We start from the raw sequence: 16,746 nt of genomic DNA, 5'->3' as shown, positions 1-16,746 counted from the left end.
AAGAAGTACTAAACTTAAGATGGTTACCTTGAAGCCTAGCTCTCCTGGGTTCTCCGGATCGAAGTCATACAGAGCAGTACAGCATGGAGCCTTGTTGGGAGCCATCGGTGTTCGCGCCGGCGACTTCACGGGCGATGGGAGCGGTGAAGCTACGGACACGACTTGATTCAGACACGCACTATTACGAGTATTATGTTACGACAAACGAATCTTTTGGCAGATACTTAATTAATTAAAATTAATGTTTTGGAATTTGCGGAATGTGTTGACTTCATCTTCAAATTCCAGCTAGAAATGTAAGGTTGCGTCTAGCTAATAAAATTGTTTCTATTATGCCGTTAATTACCACCTAAACAAATTTTTATTCTGCCAAAAAATTCGCGGGAAATTGTGAATGAAGAGTTTGATGTTGAGATAAAATTCGAATTGCGATGCGACCAGCCATCTTATGTATGATATGAAATTTCCAGTTGAAACTGATGTAGAATGGAACATTTAGTTAGTAATTAATAAATATGGTGTAATCTAGGAACGATTACATTCGTCTTTCAATTGTGTTTGAAGCTGACTGACTGCCAATGCAAGACTATCTCTAAGTTACACAAATATTTATTAACAACATGGCTAATGACTGATTTTAATCTGTTATTTGCGTCGATGATAGCTTTAGATAAACGAACAACTTTCTTTTTAAACGTGATCTAATTTTCTTAATAATAATTATTAATTTTAAAGTTGTTAGATTACTCTCTGAAATGAAACAAACATCACCTAATTTTTATAGTTTTAATGAATGATATTGACATGCACAGCAAATGAAATAAGCTATTGATGTTTTTTAAAGGTCTACTCTATTTCTATTAATTTTAGAGATCGCTGTCTTATCACAAAACAGCTTAAAGCCAATCGAAAAAAAAAATATATACCACACAGTCACTCAAGCCCGTCATAAGCGTGTTACGTGCGTTGTTGTGTATTTCTGTATTATAAATCTCTACTGAACACTGTTTTTCCTACATACCTACATGAAACAAAATTTAACAATAAAGTTTGAAACTAAGAAGCCGTTCATTATAACCGCTGTTCTGTCGTGTGAGGGTTTGTATGTTTTGTATGATTGGTATTTGTTTGTTTATTTTTGTGAGCAACAAATACATATATTATATATTCACTGAAGGGCTACACAGGACACAATGTTGAAGTCTCAAATGAATTCGCTGTGTCGCTTCAGACGGCAACTTTGCGGTAAAATTGGGAAGGATGATGGATCGAAGGTTCTCGTGATGAAATGCGACCGGTTTCATCACGAGAACCTTCGATAGGAATTAGGAGTTAGGTAGAAAAATCAGGAGTAACGTAGCTATAGGTAGGTTTGAAGGGTGGGGTAGCCATTGTAACTATACTGAGACCTTAGAACTTATATTTCAAGGTGGGTGGCGCATTTACATTGTGGATGTCTATGGGCTTCGGTAACCACTTAACACCAGGTGGACTGTGAGCTCGTCCACCCATTTAAGCAATAAAAAAAAGCTATGTAAAGCAGCAGTATTGGTAAGCTTCCTATCAGTATTATATGATAAAAAACCAGACTATTATTCGTGTACGACCCTCTGAGGCCTTATGTTCCTTTTTTTTAATTGCATAGATAATTGCATAAACATTCTCATGACCAGCGCCTATTTATGAAAAAAAAAACTAAAGCCAAATACATATAGCAAAGCGAATGCCGCCACCTATATTAAGGCATGGTCTAAATCTCAGTTGTATAGTGTGATGTCGGTACTACTGTGTGTGTGTGTGTGTGTGTGTGTCTTGTTTGTATTTAGAGTATATATTTGTTTGTGTGTCTTCGAGTGTTACCATTGTTGGAGCGCTGCGCACCGCCCGGGAATAACTCCAAGTTGGACGGGGGCTTGTGCTCAGGGGAGCCGGCTTGCGAGCCACCTTAGTTGCCCAGCAGAGAAACAATACAATAGCCCACACTCAATTATTACTACTTTATATTTTATTTCTAAATATACAAATAAGTTTGGCTTCTCAATGTAATAAATTATTAATGTATTTTTATAACTTGCATCTTATGAACAGATATGACATAATGTAATTATCATTTTGTTGCATTATAATATTTTCAAAAACGAAATCCCCTTGTATTATTGGTTTAAAGTGTGAATGTCTTCTGCATTGTGCATGTCAATAATGTTCGTCTAGATAAGATCTGAACATTGAACGTTCTCAGGAAGATAGAACATCAAATATATCGACTAGGGAAGAAGAATAACAATCACACACATATATTCAAATAAATACGTCTTTCAGGGAACACAATTACTAATAATGATACATACAAAGTCTTCGATTTAGATAGCAAATTTAATTTTTATTCAAGGTTGAAAAGTTGAATTTTTATTCCCGTACGCATTAGCTCTATGAAGACCTTGTATTTAACATATACAACACATAAATGATATACGTATGTAATATTCAGATATCGGAATTAGGATGTAATAGGATAAGGAAGTTCGGCGACCTGTAACAAATCTCTGTACAATTATTATCGCACCCCCCATCATCGATTATTGAACCCTTGAACATGTTAGAACAGAAAAAAAAACGAAGCTAAATTAATTAAAGATTATAAACAAACAAAAAAATCTACTCATTTATAGACATGTAAATAATAGTTGCTACAAGTACATAACTATTATCATATTTCTGTTATATTTTGTTTATTATTCACCTATTAAATTGTCATTCGATAAAACTATTAATATGTTTTGGGATTATTATTAATATACACATTCCTGTTATTTTACGTACACATTTTTTGTGCATCAAATTTTATTAGCACCAGTGTTTTGTTAATATCACTAAAATGTTACTTTCATTTCCCATTTCCACGTATGAGTATTTGTACACTTGTCAGAATCGGTGTATTATAGTGTTACCAATTCAATTTGATTTGTGGAACAATTGTGTGTATTTATAACAATATAAACATAAATTCAGTCTCAATAACCGGGTTTTATAAAAGGCAAAATTAAATAACACCAGAATTAAAAAGAAATTACGTATTTCATAAAACATCAGTAGCAGGTGTTAACCGAGAATTTATGTATGTATATAAAAACAAAAATGAATTTAATTGAACTTTTTGACCATAATAATATTATACTTTATGCATAGTTATAATAAGTTCTGTTTTACTTTTCTATTAGTGCGTTTGCCGACGCGTTTACAAAGGATATTAGAGCGGATACAGACATAACGGAATCCTTTACCGAAGTATTGATTAGATCCGCGAATAAATAAATCTTTAGCCGCGAATAAGGAGTCGGGTCGCATTTTTTAATCCGCGAATGAAGGAAGCGCGATTAAGAAGCTTTTACTGTATCTCTTTGAACGTTGAAAAAAATTTTTATTTTTAGTGTCCTTTAAATATAGTATTTTTTTTAAAACTAATTTATGTTTTATTTCTAGGAAGCTCATTTGAAAACGTGATAACGTAACATCAGTTCATTTTTTCATTATTTCAGTTCATTTTTTTTTATTGCTACGATGGGTGGAAGACCTAATTACGCATATTATAATTTTTACGGGTTTGATTTTTATTACACGATGTTAGTCCTTTACCGTGAGAGTAATTCGTGAAAATTTGCGAAGTACGTATTTAATTGAAAAATTGGTACCCGCCTGCGGGATTCGAACACCGGCTCGGTTGCATCGCTCGTTACGACTGTACCGGGCGCCTTATCTTTTAGGCTACGATGCATTTGTATGGATGGATTAATTTAATTTTTATTTTCTGCATAAAACTTTAGTCAAGTTCAGTGTGTAAATAGAGATATTACGGCCAGATTCATTTAGATCTGTCGTGGAAGTTTCTATCGAAGGAGCTGAACGACCCTATAAATTTCTATTATACATATATACGTTTCAAGAGAAGACACTATAGTTCAGAGTGAATGATTTTTAAATCACGGGATGACTGTGAACAATCATTACCTTTTTATATAACGATGAGTAATGTAAAAAGTGCCGGTTATTATTAGTGACGAAATGTAATGTCTTTATTGTGAATCCCATGAGAAGCGTGATGTGTTAAAAATTGGGTTGATCTTTTTGATTAAAAAATTATTTTTTTTATATTACTTTTAGAATTAACATTATTTACTATACATACTTGCAATGATACCCTTAATATGTATGTTTTCTTTCTACAAAACCTCCACCAGTATACTTTTTAACAAAACAAAAGCAAAATTGTTTGTACAAGTAATCCCATAACCGTTAAATAAGAATACCGAACCAAACCAAATGAAGATGAGCTGCAAATAAAACCCGATTCACCTGTCCAAGGGTCCTTTCCGTTGGGTTGCGCGCGAGGTGCGGGATGAGGTTTGAAGGCTGGCGCCGGTCGCAGGCCAGTGTGGGGGCCAGCGTGGGGGCCGGCGTGGGGGCCAGCGTGGGGGCCAGCGTGGGGGCCAGCGTGGGGGCCAGTGTGGGGGCCAGCGTGGGGGCCAGTGCGCGGGCCAGTGTGCGGCGCCTCCCAGGCTCGGAAGGGGTCGGGGGTGGAGAGGTCGCCGACCGACGACGAGGGGGGGAGGGGCTGGCGGGGACGGGAGAGACTCTGGCTAGAACCGTACCGCCTACCATGGTTCAAATCATGCATGCCCTCGATGTTCAGGTCTGCTAGCGTCTTCGGTACGAACTCCATCTTCGGACGGTTGATCGCTTCCTCTTTCCTGATTCAAAAATAATTCAAGCTTGGTTATTCAGTTCATTCGGTGATATTAATTATGATTTTTTGTAGTAAAATACATATACTATACATAACAGGGTATTAACGTTCGGATATCTTATTCACGTGTAAGCTTATAAGTATATAGATAGCTGATAAGGAATTCATCACCTAACTGGTTAAGTGTGTGTAATAGGTTGAGGAAAAGTTTCTTCGCATTTTTTACATTTTACATTTACATTTACATTACAACATTTTTTGAATTGAATTTGGAATTATCTTCTTTAAAATTTAAACTTTTAATGATACCAAAACCAGCCAGATACAAATAGTATAGCCAAAGAGATTTTATTACAAGTTCATACCTACTATAATGCGAAAAGACTTTTTTCCCAACCCATCATACGCAAACGCCTTCCATCGTCCAAACAATTGGTTATGTATGGCCATCATCAGTAACACACACTTTGTCATGCGACTGTCGATTTTTTTCCACAAATCAAAAGACTGTATCTACACACGGCGAGTGGGGCCAACTTGTGGCCCCAGCAATGTAGATAGTACATATTGGGTTTTGCATTCGTCTCGCTCGAATTTGCTCGACTGTTCAATTGGTGGACCGTTACTTGGAGTATAAATACAAGAATTCTATGACATGCTTCAAGTCGAGTTTATTTATTTATCTATTCCGTTCTAAAAGACGATAATAAAATTACTATGAAAAATACTTTTTTAGGTAGGTACTGCCGCTCTGGCTATTTTTAATGCGTTTCAGTTTGTAGGGTGGTGCAATCGTTGTAGTATAGAACTGAGACTTAGGAATCATGTATCAAGGTGGGTGGCGGAATTTGGCGTTGTTGATGTCTATAGGCTCCGGTAAACACTTAACATCAGGTGGTTCGTGAGCCCATTCACTAGACTATACAATTGTTTTTTTTTTAAACTGAGAATTAGTAATCTAAAATAACAAAACCTGTAGTCGAACTGTCTCGATGGTTTTGTGGGGCAACTTCTTAATTATTTATACTTGACGTCAGCAAAAGTGGAGCGAGTAGCTATTATAGAAGACAAGATATCCGACAAAAGCCTTGCTGGGATGGGTGGACGAGCTCACAGCCCACCTGGTGTTAAGTGGTTACTGGAGTCCATAGATATCTACAACCTAAATGCTCTACCCACCTTGAGATTTAAGTTCTAAGGTCTTAGTATAGTAACAACGGCTACCCCACCCTTCAAACCGAAACGCATTACTGCTTCACGGCAGATTTTTGGCTAAATTTGCAGAACCGAGCAACTTCACCCGCGCGATGGAAGATATTCCTTGTGTCGTTACCCTCAAACAAATGATATTGCTGACGTCACAAAGAACCATTATAAGAAGTCGTATTCTAAAATAGTTCAACATACTTTTCCATGAGTTGGGAAACAAGTCCTTTGAGGATCTCCGTGCACTGTTGGTGGTATTCCAGCAAACCTTCCGCAAAGAAAGCGAGCTGCGCCACTTGCTCCTCCTAGAAAATAATAATACATATATCTATAAATACATATTTTGCCCTTGTAGGCAACGAGCATACGGCCCACCTGATGGTGAGTGGTTACCGTCGCCCATGGACTTCAGCAATGCCAGGGGCAGCCGTTAAGTACTCTCCACAAGCTTCGTTCGAAAAAGGATATCGGTAAACACCGTAGAGGGGAGTTCATTCTAAAGCCGGTTGGTACGTGGCAAAAAAGATCTCTGGAAACGCACTGTGGATGAACGCAGTGGCTCCAGGTAGTATGGATATTTATATGTCAAGTTAAAATATTTTGTAGGTTTGGCCGTTTATACGTACGTCGTTGTCAAGAAGATTGAACATCCCGACTTGGGCAAGTTGCAGAGACTCCGCGAACTTCTCTTCTGCCTGTCTAATCTCGTCGTCTGGAATGTGAGATCCTGATATAAATTCGCTTCAATAAAACAGAATCAATGTTCAAGCACGACGCGATGGTTCGAAACGAAGCGTACAACAATAAGATAAAATAAAATCAAAGAAAAGAAAAGAAAAATACAGACCAAACGGCGAAATAATACCCGGTCATGAGTGAAGTGATGGTTGCGAGGGGCACGGACGCAGGACAGGAGCAAAAACATGGAAGAGACAAGCAAATGTTTTAATATCTACAGGAAAATAAAAACTGGCGCTGTGATCTAGTGGGTGACTTCTAGCGTGTATAGTTTAGGTATCAACATACCATGTCTTGCTGAACCATGGCTTGGACTCATATAAGGGCTGGCCCTACCAGGGCCTGTGTGATAAATCAAAGAAATAAACTTAAAATAACTTGAAATAGAAACGGACACGAAGTACAATAAGAATAAGCAAAAATAAATATTGTTAAGTTTGAGGTCAATAAGATACAGTACAATAATATGTTTTACCTTTCGCTTGCCTTCGACGCTTGCAGTCAAAGTCGAGCCTGCGTCCTTGTAATTTCTTTCGGTGGTGCTGGAGTCGAAAAGATCATCATTACATAACCACAACTTTCAAACATGAAATCCCAAAATTAATTTAAAGATTCCTTATGCTCTGAACACTGATTAGCTTCGTGTAAATACTCACCATGACTTCCTTCAAATCCTTGGTCTGCAAGTGATGCAGAGGTTCCAAAAAACTTTGCTTGATGTTATCGTCTAGCGAATACTTTACATCGGCCATCTGTTTTAGGGCCTCTCCCATCTCGATGAGGCATTGTGCTAAAATGACAAAACGATTAATGACATCGCGTTAAAAATAAGTAATCTTAAGTACTACGTAAGTAATCTTTAGTAATTGTAATAAAATAAACCTTTAGTAATTGAAAACTTAAAAAAATATATAATATAACTAGTCAGGTCATAAGTATTGTCACATAGTAAAAACTTTTCTTTTATAATGCTAGCCACAAAAAAAGTTTATTGAATTCGAATTTCGAATTGTTCATGAAAATAAAAATGTATACTTTTAGAATTTTACTCATTTTTGAATATGGAGTGGACGCTTAAAGAAGACCGTGTTGCAGTTATTGCGTTGCATCGTTGCGGTTACGCGCCAATTCGAATTTTTAACATACTGAAAAATTTGAATATAACCAAAAGATTCGTTTATCGTACCATCAAACGATACAATGAAGACTCTAGTGTAGATGACAGGTCAAGAAGTGGTCGCCCTCGGTCTGTTAGGACTCCAGCAGTGATAAAAGCTGTGAAGGCGCGAATTCAAAGAAATCCCAAACGTAAGCAGAAACTGTTGGCCCTTCAGATGGGGTTAAGCAGAACCACGGTGAAAAGGGTGTTAAATTAAGACTTAGGGCTTCGGGCATATCGAAGAAAAACAGGACATCGTTTGAATGATCGTCTAATGGACCTGAGACTGAAGAGATGCCGCGCTTTGTTGAAGCGGTACGCGGGAAAAAAATATCGGGAAATTATTTTTTCGGATGAAAAAATTTTTACCGTAGAAGAGAGCTACAACAAACAAAATGATAAGGTGTACGCACACAGTAGTGAAGAAGCGAGCAACCGTATTCCGCGTGTCCAACGAGGTCATTTTCCATCCTCGCTCATGGTATGGTTGGGAGTTTCTTATTGGGGCTTAACAGAGGTACATTTTTGTGAGAAAAGTGTAAAAACGAATGCAGTTGTGTATCAAAATACAGTCCTGACGAACCTTGTGGAACCTGTTTCTCATACCATGTTCAATAACAGGCACTGGGTATTCCAACAAGATTCGGCGCCAGCTCATAGAGCGAAGAGCACACAAGACTGGCTGGCGGCGCGTGAAATTGACTTCATCCGGCACGAAGACTGGCCCTCCTCCAGTCCAGATTTGAATCCGTTAGATTACAAGATATAGCAACACTTGGAGGAAAAGGCGTGCTCAAAGCCTCATCCCAATTTGGAGTCACTCAAGACATCCTTGATTAAGGCAGCCGCCGATATTGACATGGACCTCGTTCGTGCTGCGATAGACGACTGGCCGCGCAGATTGAAGGCCTGTATTCAAAATCACGGAGGTCATTTTGAATAAACTTTAGTGTCATAAGAATCTATGTTTTGTTAAGTTCATTTTGGTATATCAATGGTTACATAATGAATAAACTTGTTTCAATTATTTTACATGAAACATGTGACAGAATTTATGACCTGACTAGGTACATTTTTAACAAACGTTTTATTGTAATATTGATTATAATTCGATGTGATTATAATTTGCGTAATTACTGGTGGTAGGGCCTCTTGTGAGTCCGCGCGGGTAGGTACCACCACCCTGCCTATTTCTGCCGTGAAGCAGTAATGCGTTTCGGTTTGAAGGGTGGGGCGGCCGTTGTAACTATACTGAGACCTTAGAATTTATATCTCAAGGTGGGTGGCGCATTTACGTTGTAGATGTCTATGGGCTCCAGTAACCACTTAACACCAGTGTGAGCTGTGAGTTCGTCCACCCTACTAAGCAATAAAAAAAAAGATCTACTTGATTTGCCAAAATCAGGAAGAAGTACGTACAAAATATAGTATCTTCGCCAAGTTTCTTTCCGTAATGCAACATGCAGTCTCCGAGCACTCCTTCAGGTTGTGGGTAGGTATTGCTCTTCGCCTGTCCGCTCAGTTTGCTAATTCCCTTGACAGCTGCCATTTTCGCTCTAGCCGTTGGATTTGGTTGTAGAAACTCTTTGGTTTTCGTTTGCAATTCTTCAACCAATTCACACGTTACGTCTGTTTTCTGAAGCAATTCAAAAGCATATTTTAAAACAATGTTTTTAGGTTTTAAATTAATTATTAATTTGCTACCTAAATTTTGCAATTTATTTTAAGTTTAATACATAATAGTGTTTCAATTGTGTTTTACACGAATAAGAAAGATTTTAAGATTGGTTCTTGAGAACGAGAACACAATTTCATATTATTATGGTGTGGTATTCAGAAAAAAAGCTGGAATATTATCACTGCTCGATTAACATGGGGACACTAGAATTATTATTTGTATTATAAATTTTACACTAGTTTAAGCATTGTATGTTGTCTTTGAAATAGACAGTGCTTCTTCAAAATGAAAAAATAAAAACCAAGAGTTATCTTTTTTTAAGTTACTTTAGACCTTTCGGTTTTATTTTAACTAGATAGAATAGAGTTGGCCTTAAGTTTTTTAAAATTCCAAGCAGAGAAGTATTACAATAAAATGTTTTCTAAATTATTATTTTTATATTCGCGATCCACGACAAAACAAAACTTCGACAAGTATTATTTTAATGGTAATCCTCCATTCAGTTTATAATTAGCACTTATGTTTTCGGTTAATACAGCTGCAAAATTTATTTATTGTTCGTTACTGTTTTGTGACGACAGAATTGAACAGAATTCGTTTCATTATAAATAGTTGGTTCATTCCCTTCACGCTTTACTTTATTAATGTGTTCCTTGCAACAAAGCCAAACATGAAGTTTTACAGTAAGTGAATTTTATATTGAAATTGAAAATAATTAACTTTCCACGTTTGCTAATTAGAAGTTTTTGATACATTTTAATTTTAAATGAATTACGATATTTTTTAATTGAAATAATTTTGTAGTAAAATTTTACTCATATTCACCACATACGTTTTTCATTAACTGATAATAAATTTAATAGAGTTGAATATAAAATTTAATATATATTGGAAGAGGCCTATTTCTAGCGGTGTACGCTTGTAGACTGATGATGATTAATATGTAAAAAAATTTTTACAGTTCTTCTGGGTCTGCTTGTTTTATTCACGAACACAGTCGGCCACATTCAAATTGGACTATTCTGTCCACAATGTTTTAAATTACCAGCATTGTTAAACATGGTCAGATGTAAGCCTGGAGAAGTTATAGCATCGGAGTGCATGTAAGTATCATTAAATAAATGTAGCAAATAATTTCAGGATTATAATTTGATTAATTTTGTTTTTTTTAGAATGAAGTGTTTGAAACTTGACTTTATAAAAGTTGGAACTTGTTACAATTTAAACAGTTATTTACAACACACTACATTGAATCCAAGGATTAAAACGGCGCCATATTTTAAAAGAGATAGAAGAAATCGAAGGAGGCGTTTAAAAACGCATAGGAAAAACCCAAATTATAGTACAGTAATTCCTGTTATGCCAATTATTCAGGAATATCTCGACGATATTTTAGGGACAGGACTGTTACCTAAGAAAATTATTCCAGTCTCGCTGATAGATAATAAACCTATAATTTCGAATTCGGCTACTACGACTTCGAGTAATCCCACAACAACAGAAGCATTTACGACAGCTGGTTTGACTTCAACCCCAACTACTATTGAAACTGTTTCATCCACAACACAAAGCACAACCACAGCAGCATCTAGGTCTGCAAGTTTAACAACAGCCGCAACTACTACTACTACATCTTCAGCAACAACGACAGCTTCTACAACTGTAAGTTCACCATCAACAGCTGCAACTACTACTACTACTACAGGTTCAACAACTGCAGCTTCTACAGCTGCAGATTCAACAACAGCCGCAACCACTACTTCAAGCTCAGCAACAACAGCAGAAGCTACAACTGCAAGTCCAACAACAGCTGCAACTACTACTACTACAGGTTCAACAACTGCAGCTTCTACAGCTGCAGGTTCAACAACAACCGCAGCCACTACCTCAAGCTCAGCAACAACAGCAGAAACTACGACTGCAAGTCCAACAACAGCTGCAACTACTACTACTACAGGTTCAACAACTGCAGCTTCTACAGCTGCAAGTTCAACAACAGCCGCAGCCACTACTTCAAGTTCGGCAACAACAGCAGAAGCTACGACTGCAGGTTCAACAACAGCCGCAGCCACTACTTCAAGTTCGGCAACAGCAGCAGAAGCTACGACTGCAGGTTCAACAACAGCCGCAGCCACTACTTCAAGCTCGGCAACAACAGCAGTGGCTACGTCTGCAAGTCCAACAACAGCTGCAACGACTACTACTACAGGTTCAACAACTACAGCTTCTACAGCTGCAGGTTCAACAACAACCGCAGCCACTACTTCAAGTTCGGCGACAACAGCAGAGGCTACGACTGCAAGTCCAACAACAGCTGCAACGACTACTACTACAGGTTCAACAACTGCAGCTTCTACAGCTGCAGGTTCAACAACAGCCGCAGCCACTACTTCAAGTTCGGCAACAACAGCAGAGGCTACGACTGCAAGTCCAACAACAGCTGTAACGACTACTACTACAGGTTCAACAACTACAGCTTCTACAGCTGCAGGTTCAACAACAGCCGCAGCCACTACTTCAAGTTCGGCAACAACAGCAGAAGCTACGACTGCAGGTTCAACAACAACCACAGCTTCTTCGACTGCTAGCACTACCACAACAATCTCATCCACTACTTCAGTTTAAGCAACAACTTCCATTGTTCCAGGTCGAACTAGTGCAGTTGCGTCTACAACTTGAGATCTTCCAATTACAAAGGCTCTAAAACTTTTATTTTAATGTCTCTGTTATATTTTTTTGTTAAAGATAATAAAGTTAGACAGTGCAAAGGTCTATTGATGTTATTATGCAGTATCTCTCTCTCCCTCTTTCTTCTTTAACTTGTGTCCACCCAATGTGGTGTATGGTATTCACTTCATTCATTTCGGTCTCTTGCCATTCGCGTCCAGTCCTTACCAGCTTCTTTGACACCAGGTCGTCGGTACACCTCATTGGTTGTCTGCCCACGTTACGACGTACGAGGTCGCTACTCCACTACTTATCGTTTTACAGTATCATTCCGTTCTTAACCTAATAATACTTTTGGACTAAAAATGTCAGAAAATATTTACTATTTATTTATAGAAAAAACATTTGTTAAATGGTACGTGTAGTGTAAAATTATTGTTAAAGTGCCTTACTCTTTCCATTTCCACGAAGTCCAAATCCAATTTTGTGCCTTCCGCGCCACCCATTTTCTCTGTGACATACTGAAACAATGGATTCCGAAATTAGGAAGCAAATAATTTTGTAAATGTTACTAAACAATTTATATATTTGCTCAGTGCATTATTTGGTAGTAAAATCAGCAAACGTTATTTGCGCAGTTATCAGCGATAAATATTAGTTTTTTTATAGCATTCTGTGCTTTAATGGCTACAATTATTCAATTTCTGTTCAAGTTCAGCTTTAAGTTACGTTTCGGGATAAACATCATGAATATTCATCGTAGTCGTTCTCTAAATCCGTTCGGATTGAAATGATTAGAGACCGCTAAAATAGGCCCATGTCATGTATGTGCGTTGCTGGTAGGTAATAACTTAAGCCGACGAAATCATAATCGACTAAATCCCGAAAATAATAAGAAATTTTACGAGCTATATGAATTTCATAAGGTGACTCCCTAAAAGAGTGTACTTAATACAAGAAAATAATAAGTATTTTCTAAAATATACTCGTACCTTGTTTCCCAAACCATGAATGACTTAGGCAAATTATGTATGAAGGTACGGGAAGACTAACATAACAAAATTAAAATTACCCTATCCTTAGCAGATAAAACGAACCTGGACTATTAATTTATTATAACTATTTTTTTATGATGATAACGATCGTTGGTGCTCAGCCATTACATGAATCTCAGACACAGGATTCAGTTGGTAGGGTGAAAAGAATGGATGCTTTGGCCGAATTGTTTTACCAATATAGATTTCGAAAAATATATAACAATAAAGATTTTTTATAAACTATCTGTACAAAAATAAAGTTACTGCTCACTCGGTGCAAAGATGTGACGTCCAATGTCGATTTAATTTCCTTATTTCCATTTTCAAATACTAATAAATAATAGTCGTTATAGGTACCTAAATAGAGACACATGGACAAATTCCGAAGTTAGTTCCTTAGAGTGGTTCTCTATAGCTCCTTGAAATATTCCAATCAACAAAAGTGAGATCACAGGATTCGGTAGATTCCACGATCATAATTGAAGCAATAATTAGGGCATGTTCAGGTCACGGACGTAATTTAATTCATATCACCAATTTAATTCTTACTAACTAGTACATATTACCAAAATTGTTTCAGCAATGTTGATTTTAAAACTGATTGAATATTGAACTCGTTTCAATAAGTCTTGTAATATGAAACGGGCTGATTAAAATAAACAAACGTAATTTGACCGGTCTTTCGGCATACGTTGCTTTACTGAGTCATTTGACTATAATGAAATTTTTTAATAACATCGTGTAATGTTAAAATGTGTAACCTTCGCAGACAGGTTGAAAGCAAAACATTTTTTTAATTATTCTTTAGTAGCTGTTAATATTCAGAGCTCCGTTGTTTCATTTATCTTGGATGCTTATTACTTACAGGGAAATTTATTTGCCAAGCCGCTATATCGTGCCAGAGCAAATGTTTTGTTTTACCCTTAAGACAAACACCATGAAATATTTAGGCGACGTTTATTTAAAATTAAAATGAAACTCCTATAAAGAAGTAAGATAATACGAAAATATACGAAATCATTATGGGATTTAAACGATAATCACAAGTCACCCCACTTCGATAAAGCGGCACGACACAAGAACCCTCTCAATTGTGGCCGCCGGTAACTACATTCCCGATCCTGCGGAAAGAATGGAAAGCAGTCGACGTCGCCCAAAACACGTCATCTCCGATCCTCCCGATCCACTAACGGTGCTTTTAGGTACCTCAAGCACCGGTCACCGTTCTCGTCGAACCCTTCGCTTGCGACGAAGGGCTCGACGAGTAAATTAACCCTCAGACACAGCCCACTGAGTTTTTCGCCGGATCTTCTCAGTGAGTCGCGTTTCCGATCCGATGGTAGATTCTGCGAAGCACGGCTCTTGCTAGGGTTCGTGTTAGCAACGTCGTCAGGTTTGAGCCCCGTGAGCTCACCTACTAGTTAAGGTTACGCTGGAATAGCCTCTCACGGCTACCAGCTTAGGTAGGAAAAAAAAAAAAAAACAATTCACTATTCATGTAATGCGTAAAGAGAAATTGTTTCTTTTGAAGAGGCTCTGAAGGTTGGTTATTCCTGAGAAAATATGTCAGGATGCGTTCAATATTTTTTGGACGGAATACATACCGCATTTTTATTTTCTGTTTAGTCAGCAGTAGCCTTTTTTTCTTTCTATTCTAGTAAACTCGAGGGGTTATTCTAGATTCACCGAACTAGTAGGTGAGCTCGCGGGGCTCAAGCCTGACGTTGTTGCTAACACGAACCCTAGCAAGACCCGTGCTTCGCAGAATCTACCAGCGGAGATCCGGCGAGAAACACAGTGGGCTGTAGGTTAATTTACTCGCCGAACCTTTCGTGGCAAGCGACGGGTTCGACGAGAACATTGACCGGTGCTTGGGGTACCTAAAAGCACCGTTAGTGGATCGGGAGGATCCGAAATGACGTGTGGCAGTAACCACTTTCCATTAGTTGTATTCGATCGCATCAGAGTCAAAATTAAAGATAGACCAGGATAGCGGACCAGATTTGACTACTTATACATATATTTTAAATTGGGAGTGACTGTAGGTTTTCCATTCTATGACTAATCATTGATTATCATAATAAAGACGAAAACGAAATAAATAAATAAAATAAATAACGAAATAAGTAAAATTATACATAAAAATGTATACGTGTTTAGCTAAAAGCAAAGTATTTCTATAAACATTATTTTTAGATATACTTAAAACAAACCAGCCTACGCCTTGACTGACACCCACTTTCATTCATTTCCTTCGCGATACTAAGGAAATTCCATCCAGAAACGTAAGTAATAAACAAAATCTAAGAACTCGGAAAAAATATTTGTTTGTATACCTACATAAAATTAAGTTTCCAAAAATACCATTTGTAAATGTTATTCCCTCGAATTCTGAAAAGCTCGTAGCGCAGGGTCGAGACGACTTTCATCTTTGACATTTTCGTTTACAAAGTTTTAACATATTTTTGAGTTATTTCTAAGCTTAACTGAAAAGATTCTGCTATTTTACCTGATTGGCTTTGTTAATTTGTTTCTTTAATCCGGCGAACGCCATGTTGACTGGTATGTTAGTCTGAAAACAAAAAGAAAAAAAAATAATTGTACTTTAATTATTATAGAAAAACTATTTGTTATGCTCTCTTTCTGGTCGTAGCGACAAAGTATGATTTTTTTGTGGATTGGGTTGCTTTGTCTCTTCGTCTAATGAAACTGCAAATACCACCGTACATTGGAGATATTAGTTCATAGTGCCCGTTGCAAGATAACACGAGAACCATCATGTCTTCATTATACTGATTATCATATCAGATTCATTATTATATTTATCAAGAACTTTTTTACTTAATTTCAAAGCATCCCAAAGATATTCGTCGTAAAATTGTTTCTTGGATGAAACTGCGGTGAAAGAATCGTTATATTGAATCTTATAACGTGTACTTCGCAATTTTTCCGGATCAACTTTAGCATCTTTCAACTTTTAAGGGGCGAGTGGGGTGTTATTGGCAGTCTGCCACAGAGCAGGATCGATAAGCGTCGACAGTTGGTAATATTATGTAACTGCTGTTGTTTTCCTCTCTGACCCCGCTACCGGTAAATGGTTACACTTATGGAACCACACAGCACATACCCGAGATCAGTATGTCGGTAACTGGAGACTATATATGTAGGCTATAGGTGTATGTGATATTTTTAAATTTCAAAGGAATAGAGGCTTGTTAATTTTCGGTTTAGTTTTGTTTTCCCGTATTTGTAAACGATCTCACGCTCCAACCGGTAATAAGTAATCTCGCGGCAGATGACATTGAAGCGTTCCGAGGCTAAATACGCCGAATGTAGGTATTAATATGTCAAGTATCCGCATGTTACGCGTCAGAATTCTCAAGAAACGCACTATGGATGAGCGCAGAGGTTCCACACAGTAGGGGTGCTTTCTGCCACCGTTGTAGGATATACGATTTAATTATTAATAAATATTTTAAAAGTTTTAAAATAAACCTTAAATTTTAGCATTAGCTTTGTT

At 37.4% G+C, this 16,746-nt stretch overlaps 2 protein-coding genes across 6 annotated transcripts in view; one reads left to right on the top strand and one right to left on the bottom strand.

Moving 5' to 3' along the window:
- Positions 1–16,746, bottom strand: part of EndoA (SH3 domain containing GRB2 like, endophilin-A) — a 39,575-nt gene that overhangs the window by 4,651 nt on the left and 18,178 nt on the right. For 2 of the 5 annotated variants that reach the window (XM_089736564.1, XM_028184791.2), the window contains exons 2-11: positions 15,736–15,798; positions 12,642–12,710; positions 9,264–9,480; positions 7,342–7,475; positions 7,161–7,227; positions 6,974–7,027; positions 6,574–6,659; positions 6,149–6,252; positions 4,351–4,745; positions 28–149 (exon numbers count right to left, since the gene is read on the bottom strand). In XM_089736564.1, the coding sequence (XP_089592690.1) occupies positions 28–149; positions 4,351–4,745; positions 6,149–6,252; positions 6,574–6,659; positions 6,974–7,027; positions 7,161–7,227; positions 7,342–7,475; positions 9,264–9,480; positions 12,642–12,710; positions 15,736–15,780 (1,293 nt within the window). In that variant the 5' untranslated portion in view covers positions 15,781–15,798. Of the gene's footprint in view, positions 1–27; positions 150–1,860; positions 1,945–4,350; positions 4,746–6,148; positions 6,253–6,573; positions 6,675–6,973; positions 7,028–7,160; positions 7,228–7,341; positions 7,476–9,263; positions 9,481–12,641; positions 12,711–15,735; positions 15,799–16,746 lie in introns of all 5 variants that reach the window. The other 3 variants (XM_028185031.2, XM_089736565.1, XM_028184949.2) reach the window with 3 other exon arrangements.
- On the top strand, positions 9,498–12,303 carry LOC114250678 (uncharacterized). The gene is made up of 3 exons (XM_089736567.1): positions 9,498–10,205; positions 10,484–10,625; positions 12,170–12,303. Exons 1-3 carry the CDS (start codon positions 10,193–10,195, stop codon positions 12,177–12,179), a joined length of 165 nt encoding a protein of 54 aa, XP_089592693.1. The 5' UTR covers positions 9,498–10,192; the 3' UTR covers positions 12,180–12,303.

This window comes from Bombyx mandarina, chromosome 21 (assembly GCF_030267445.1).
Source record: "Bombyx mandarina strain Sakado chromosome 21, ASM3026744v2".
In the NCBI taxonomy this organism is placed as follows: domain Eukaryota; kingdom Metazoa; phylum Arthropoda; class Insecta; order Lepidoptera; family Bombycidae; genus Bombyx; species Bombyx mandarina.
Note: the sequence above shows the minus strand (reverse complement) of the source record. Positions and strands in the feature narration are given on the sequence as shown.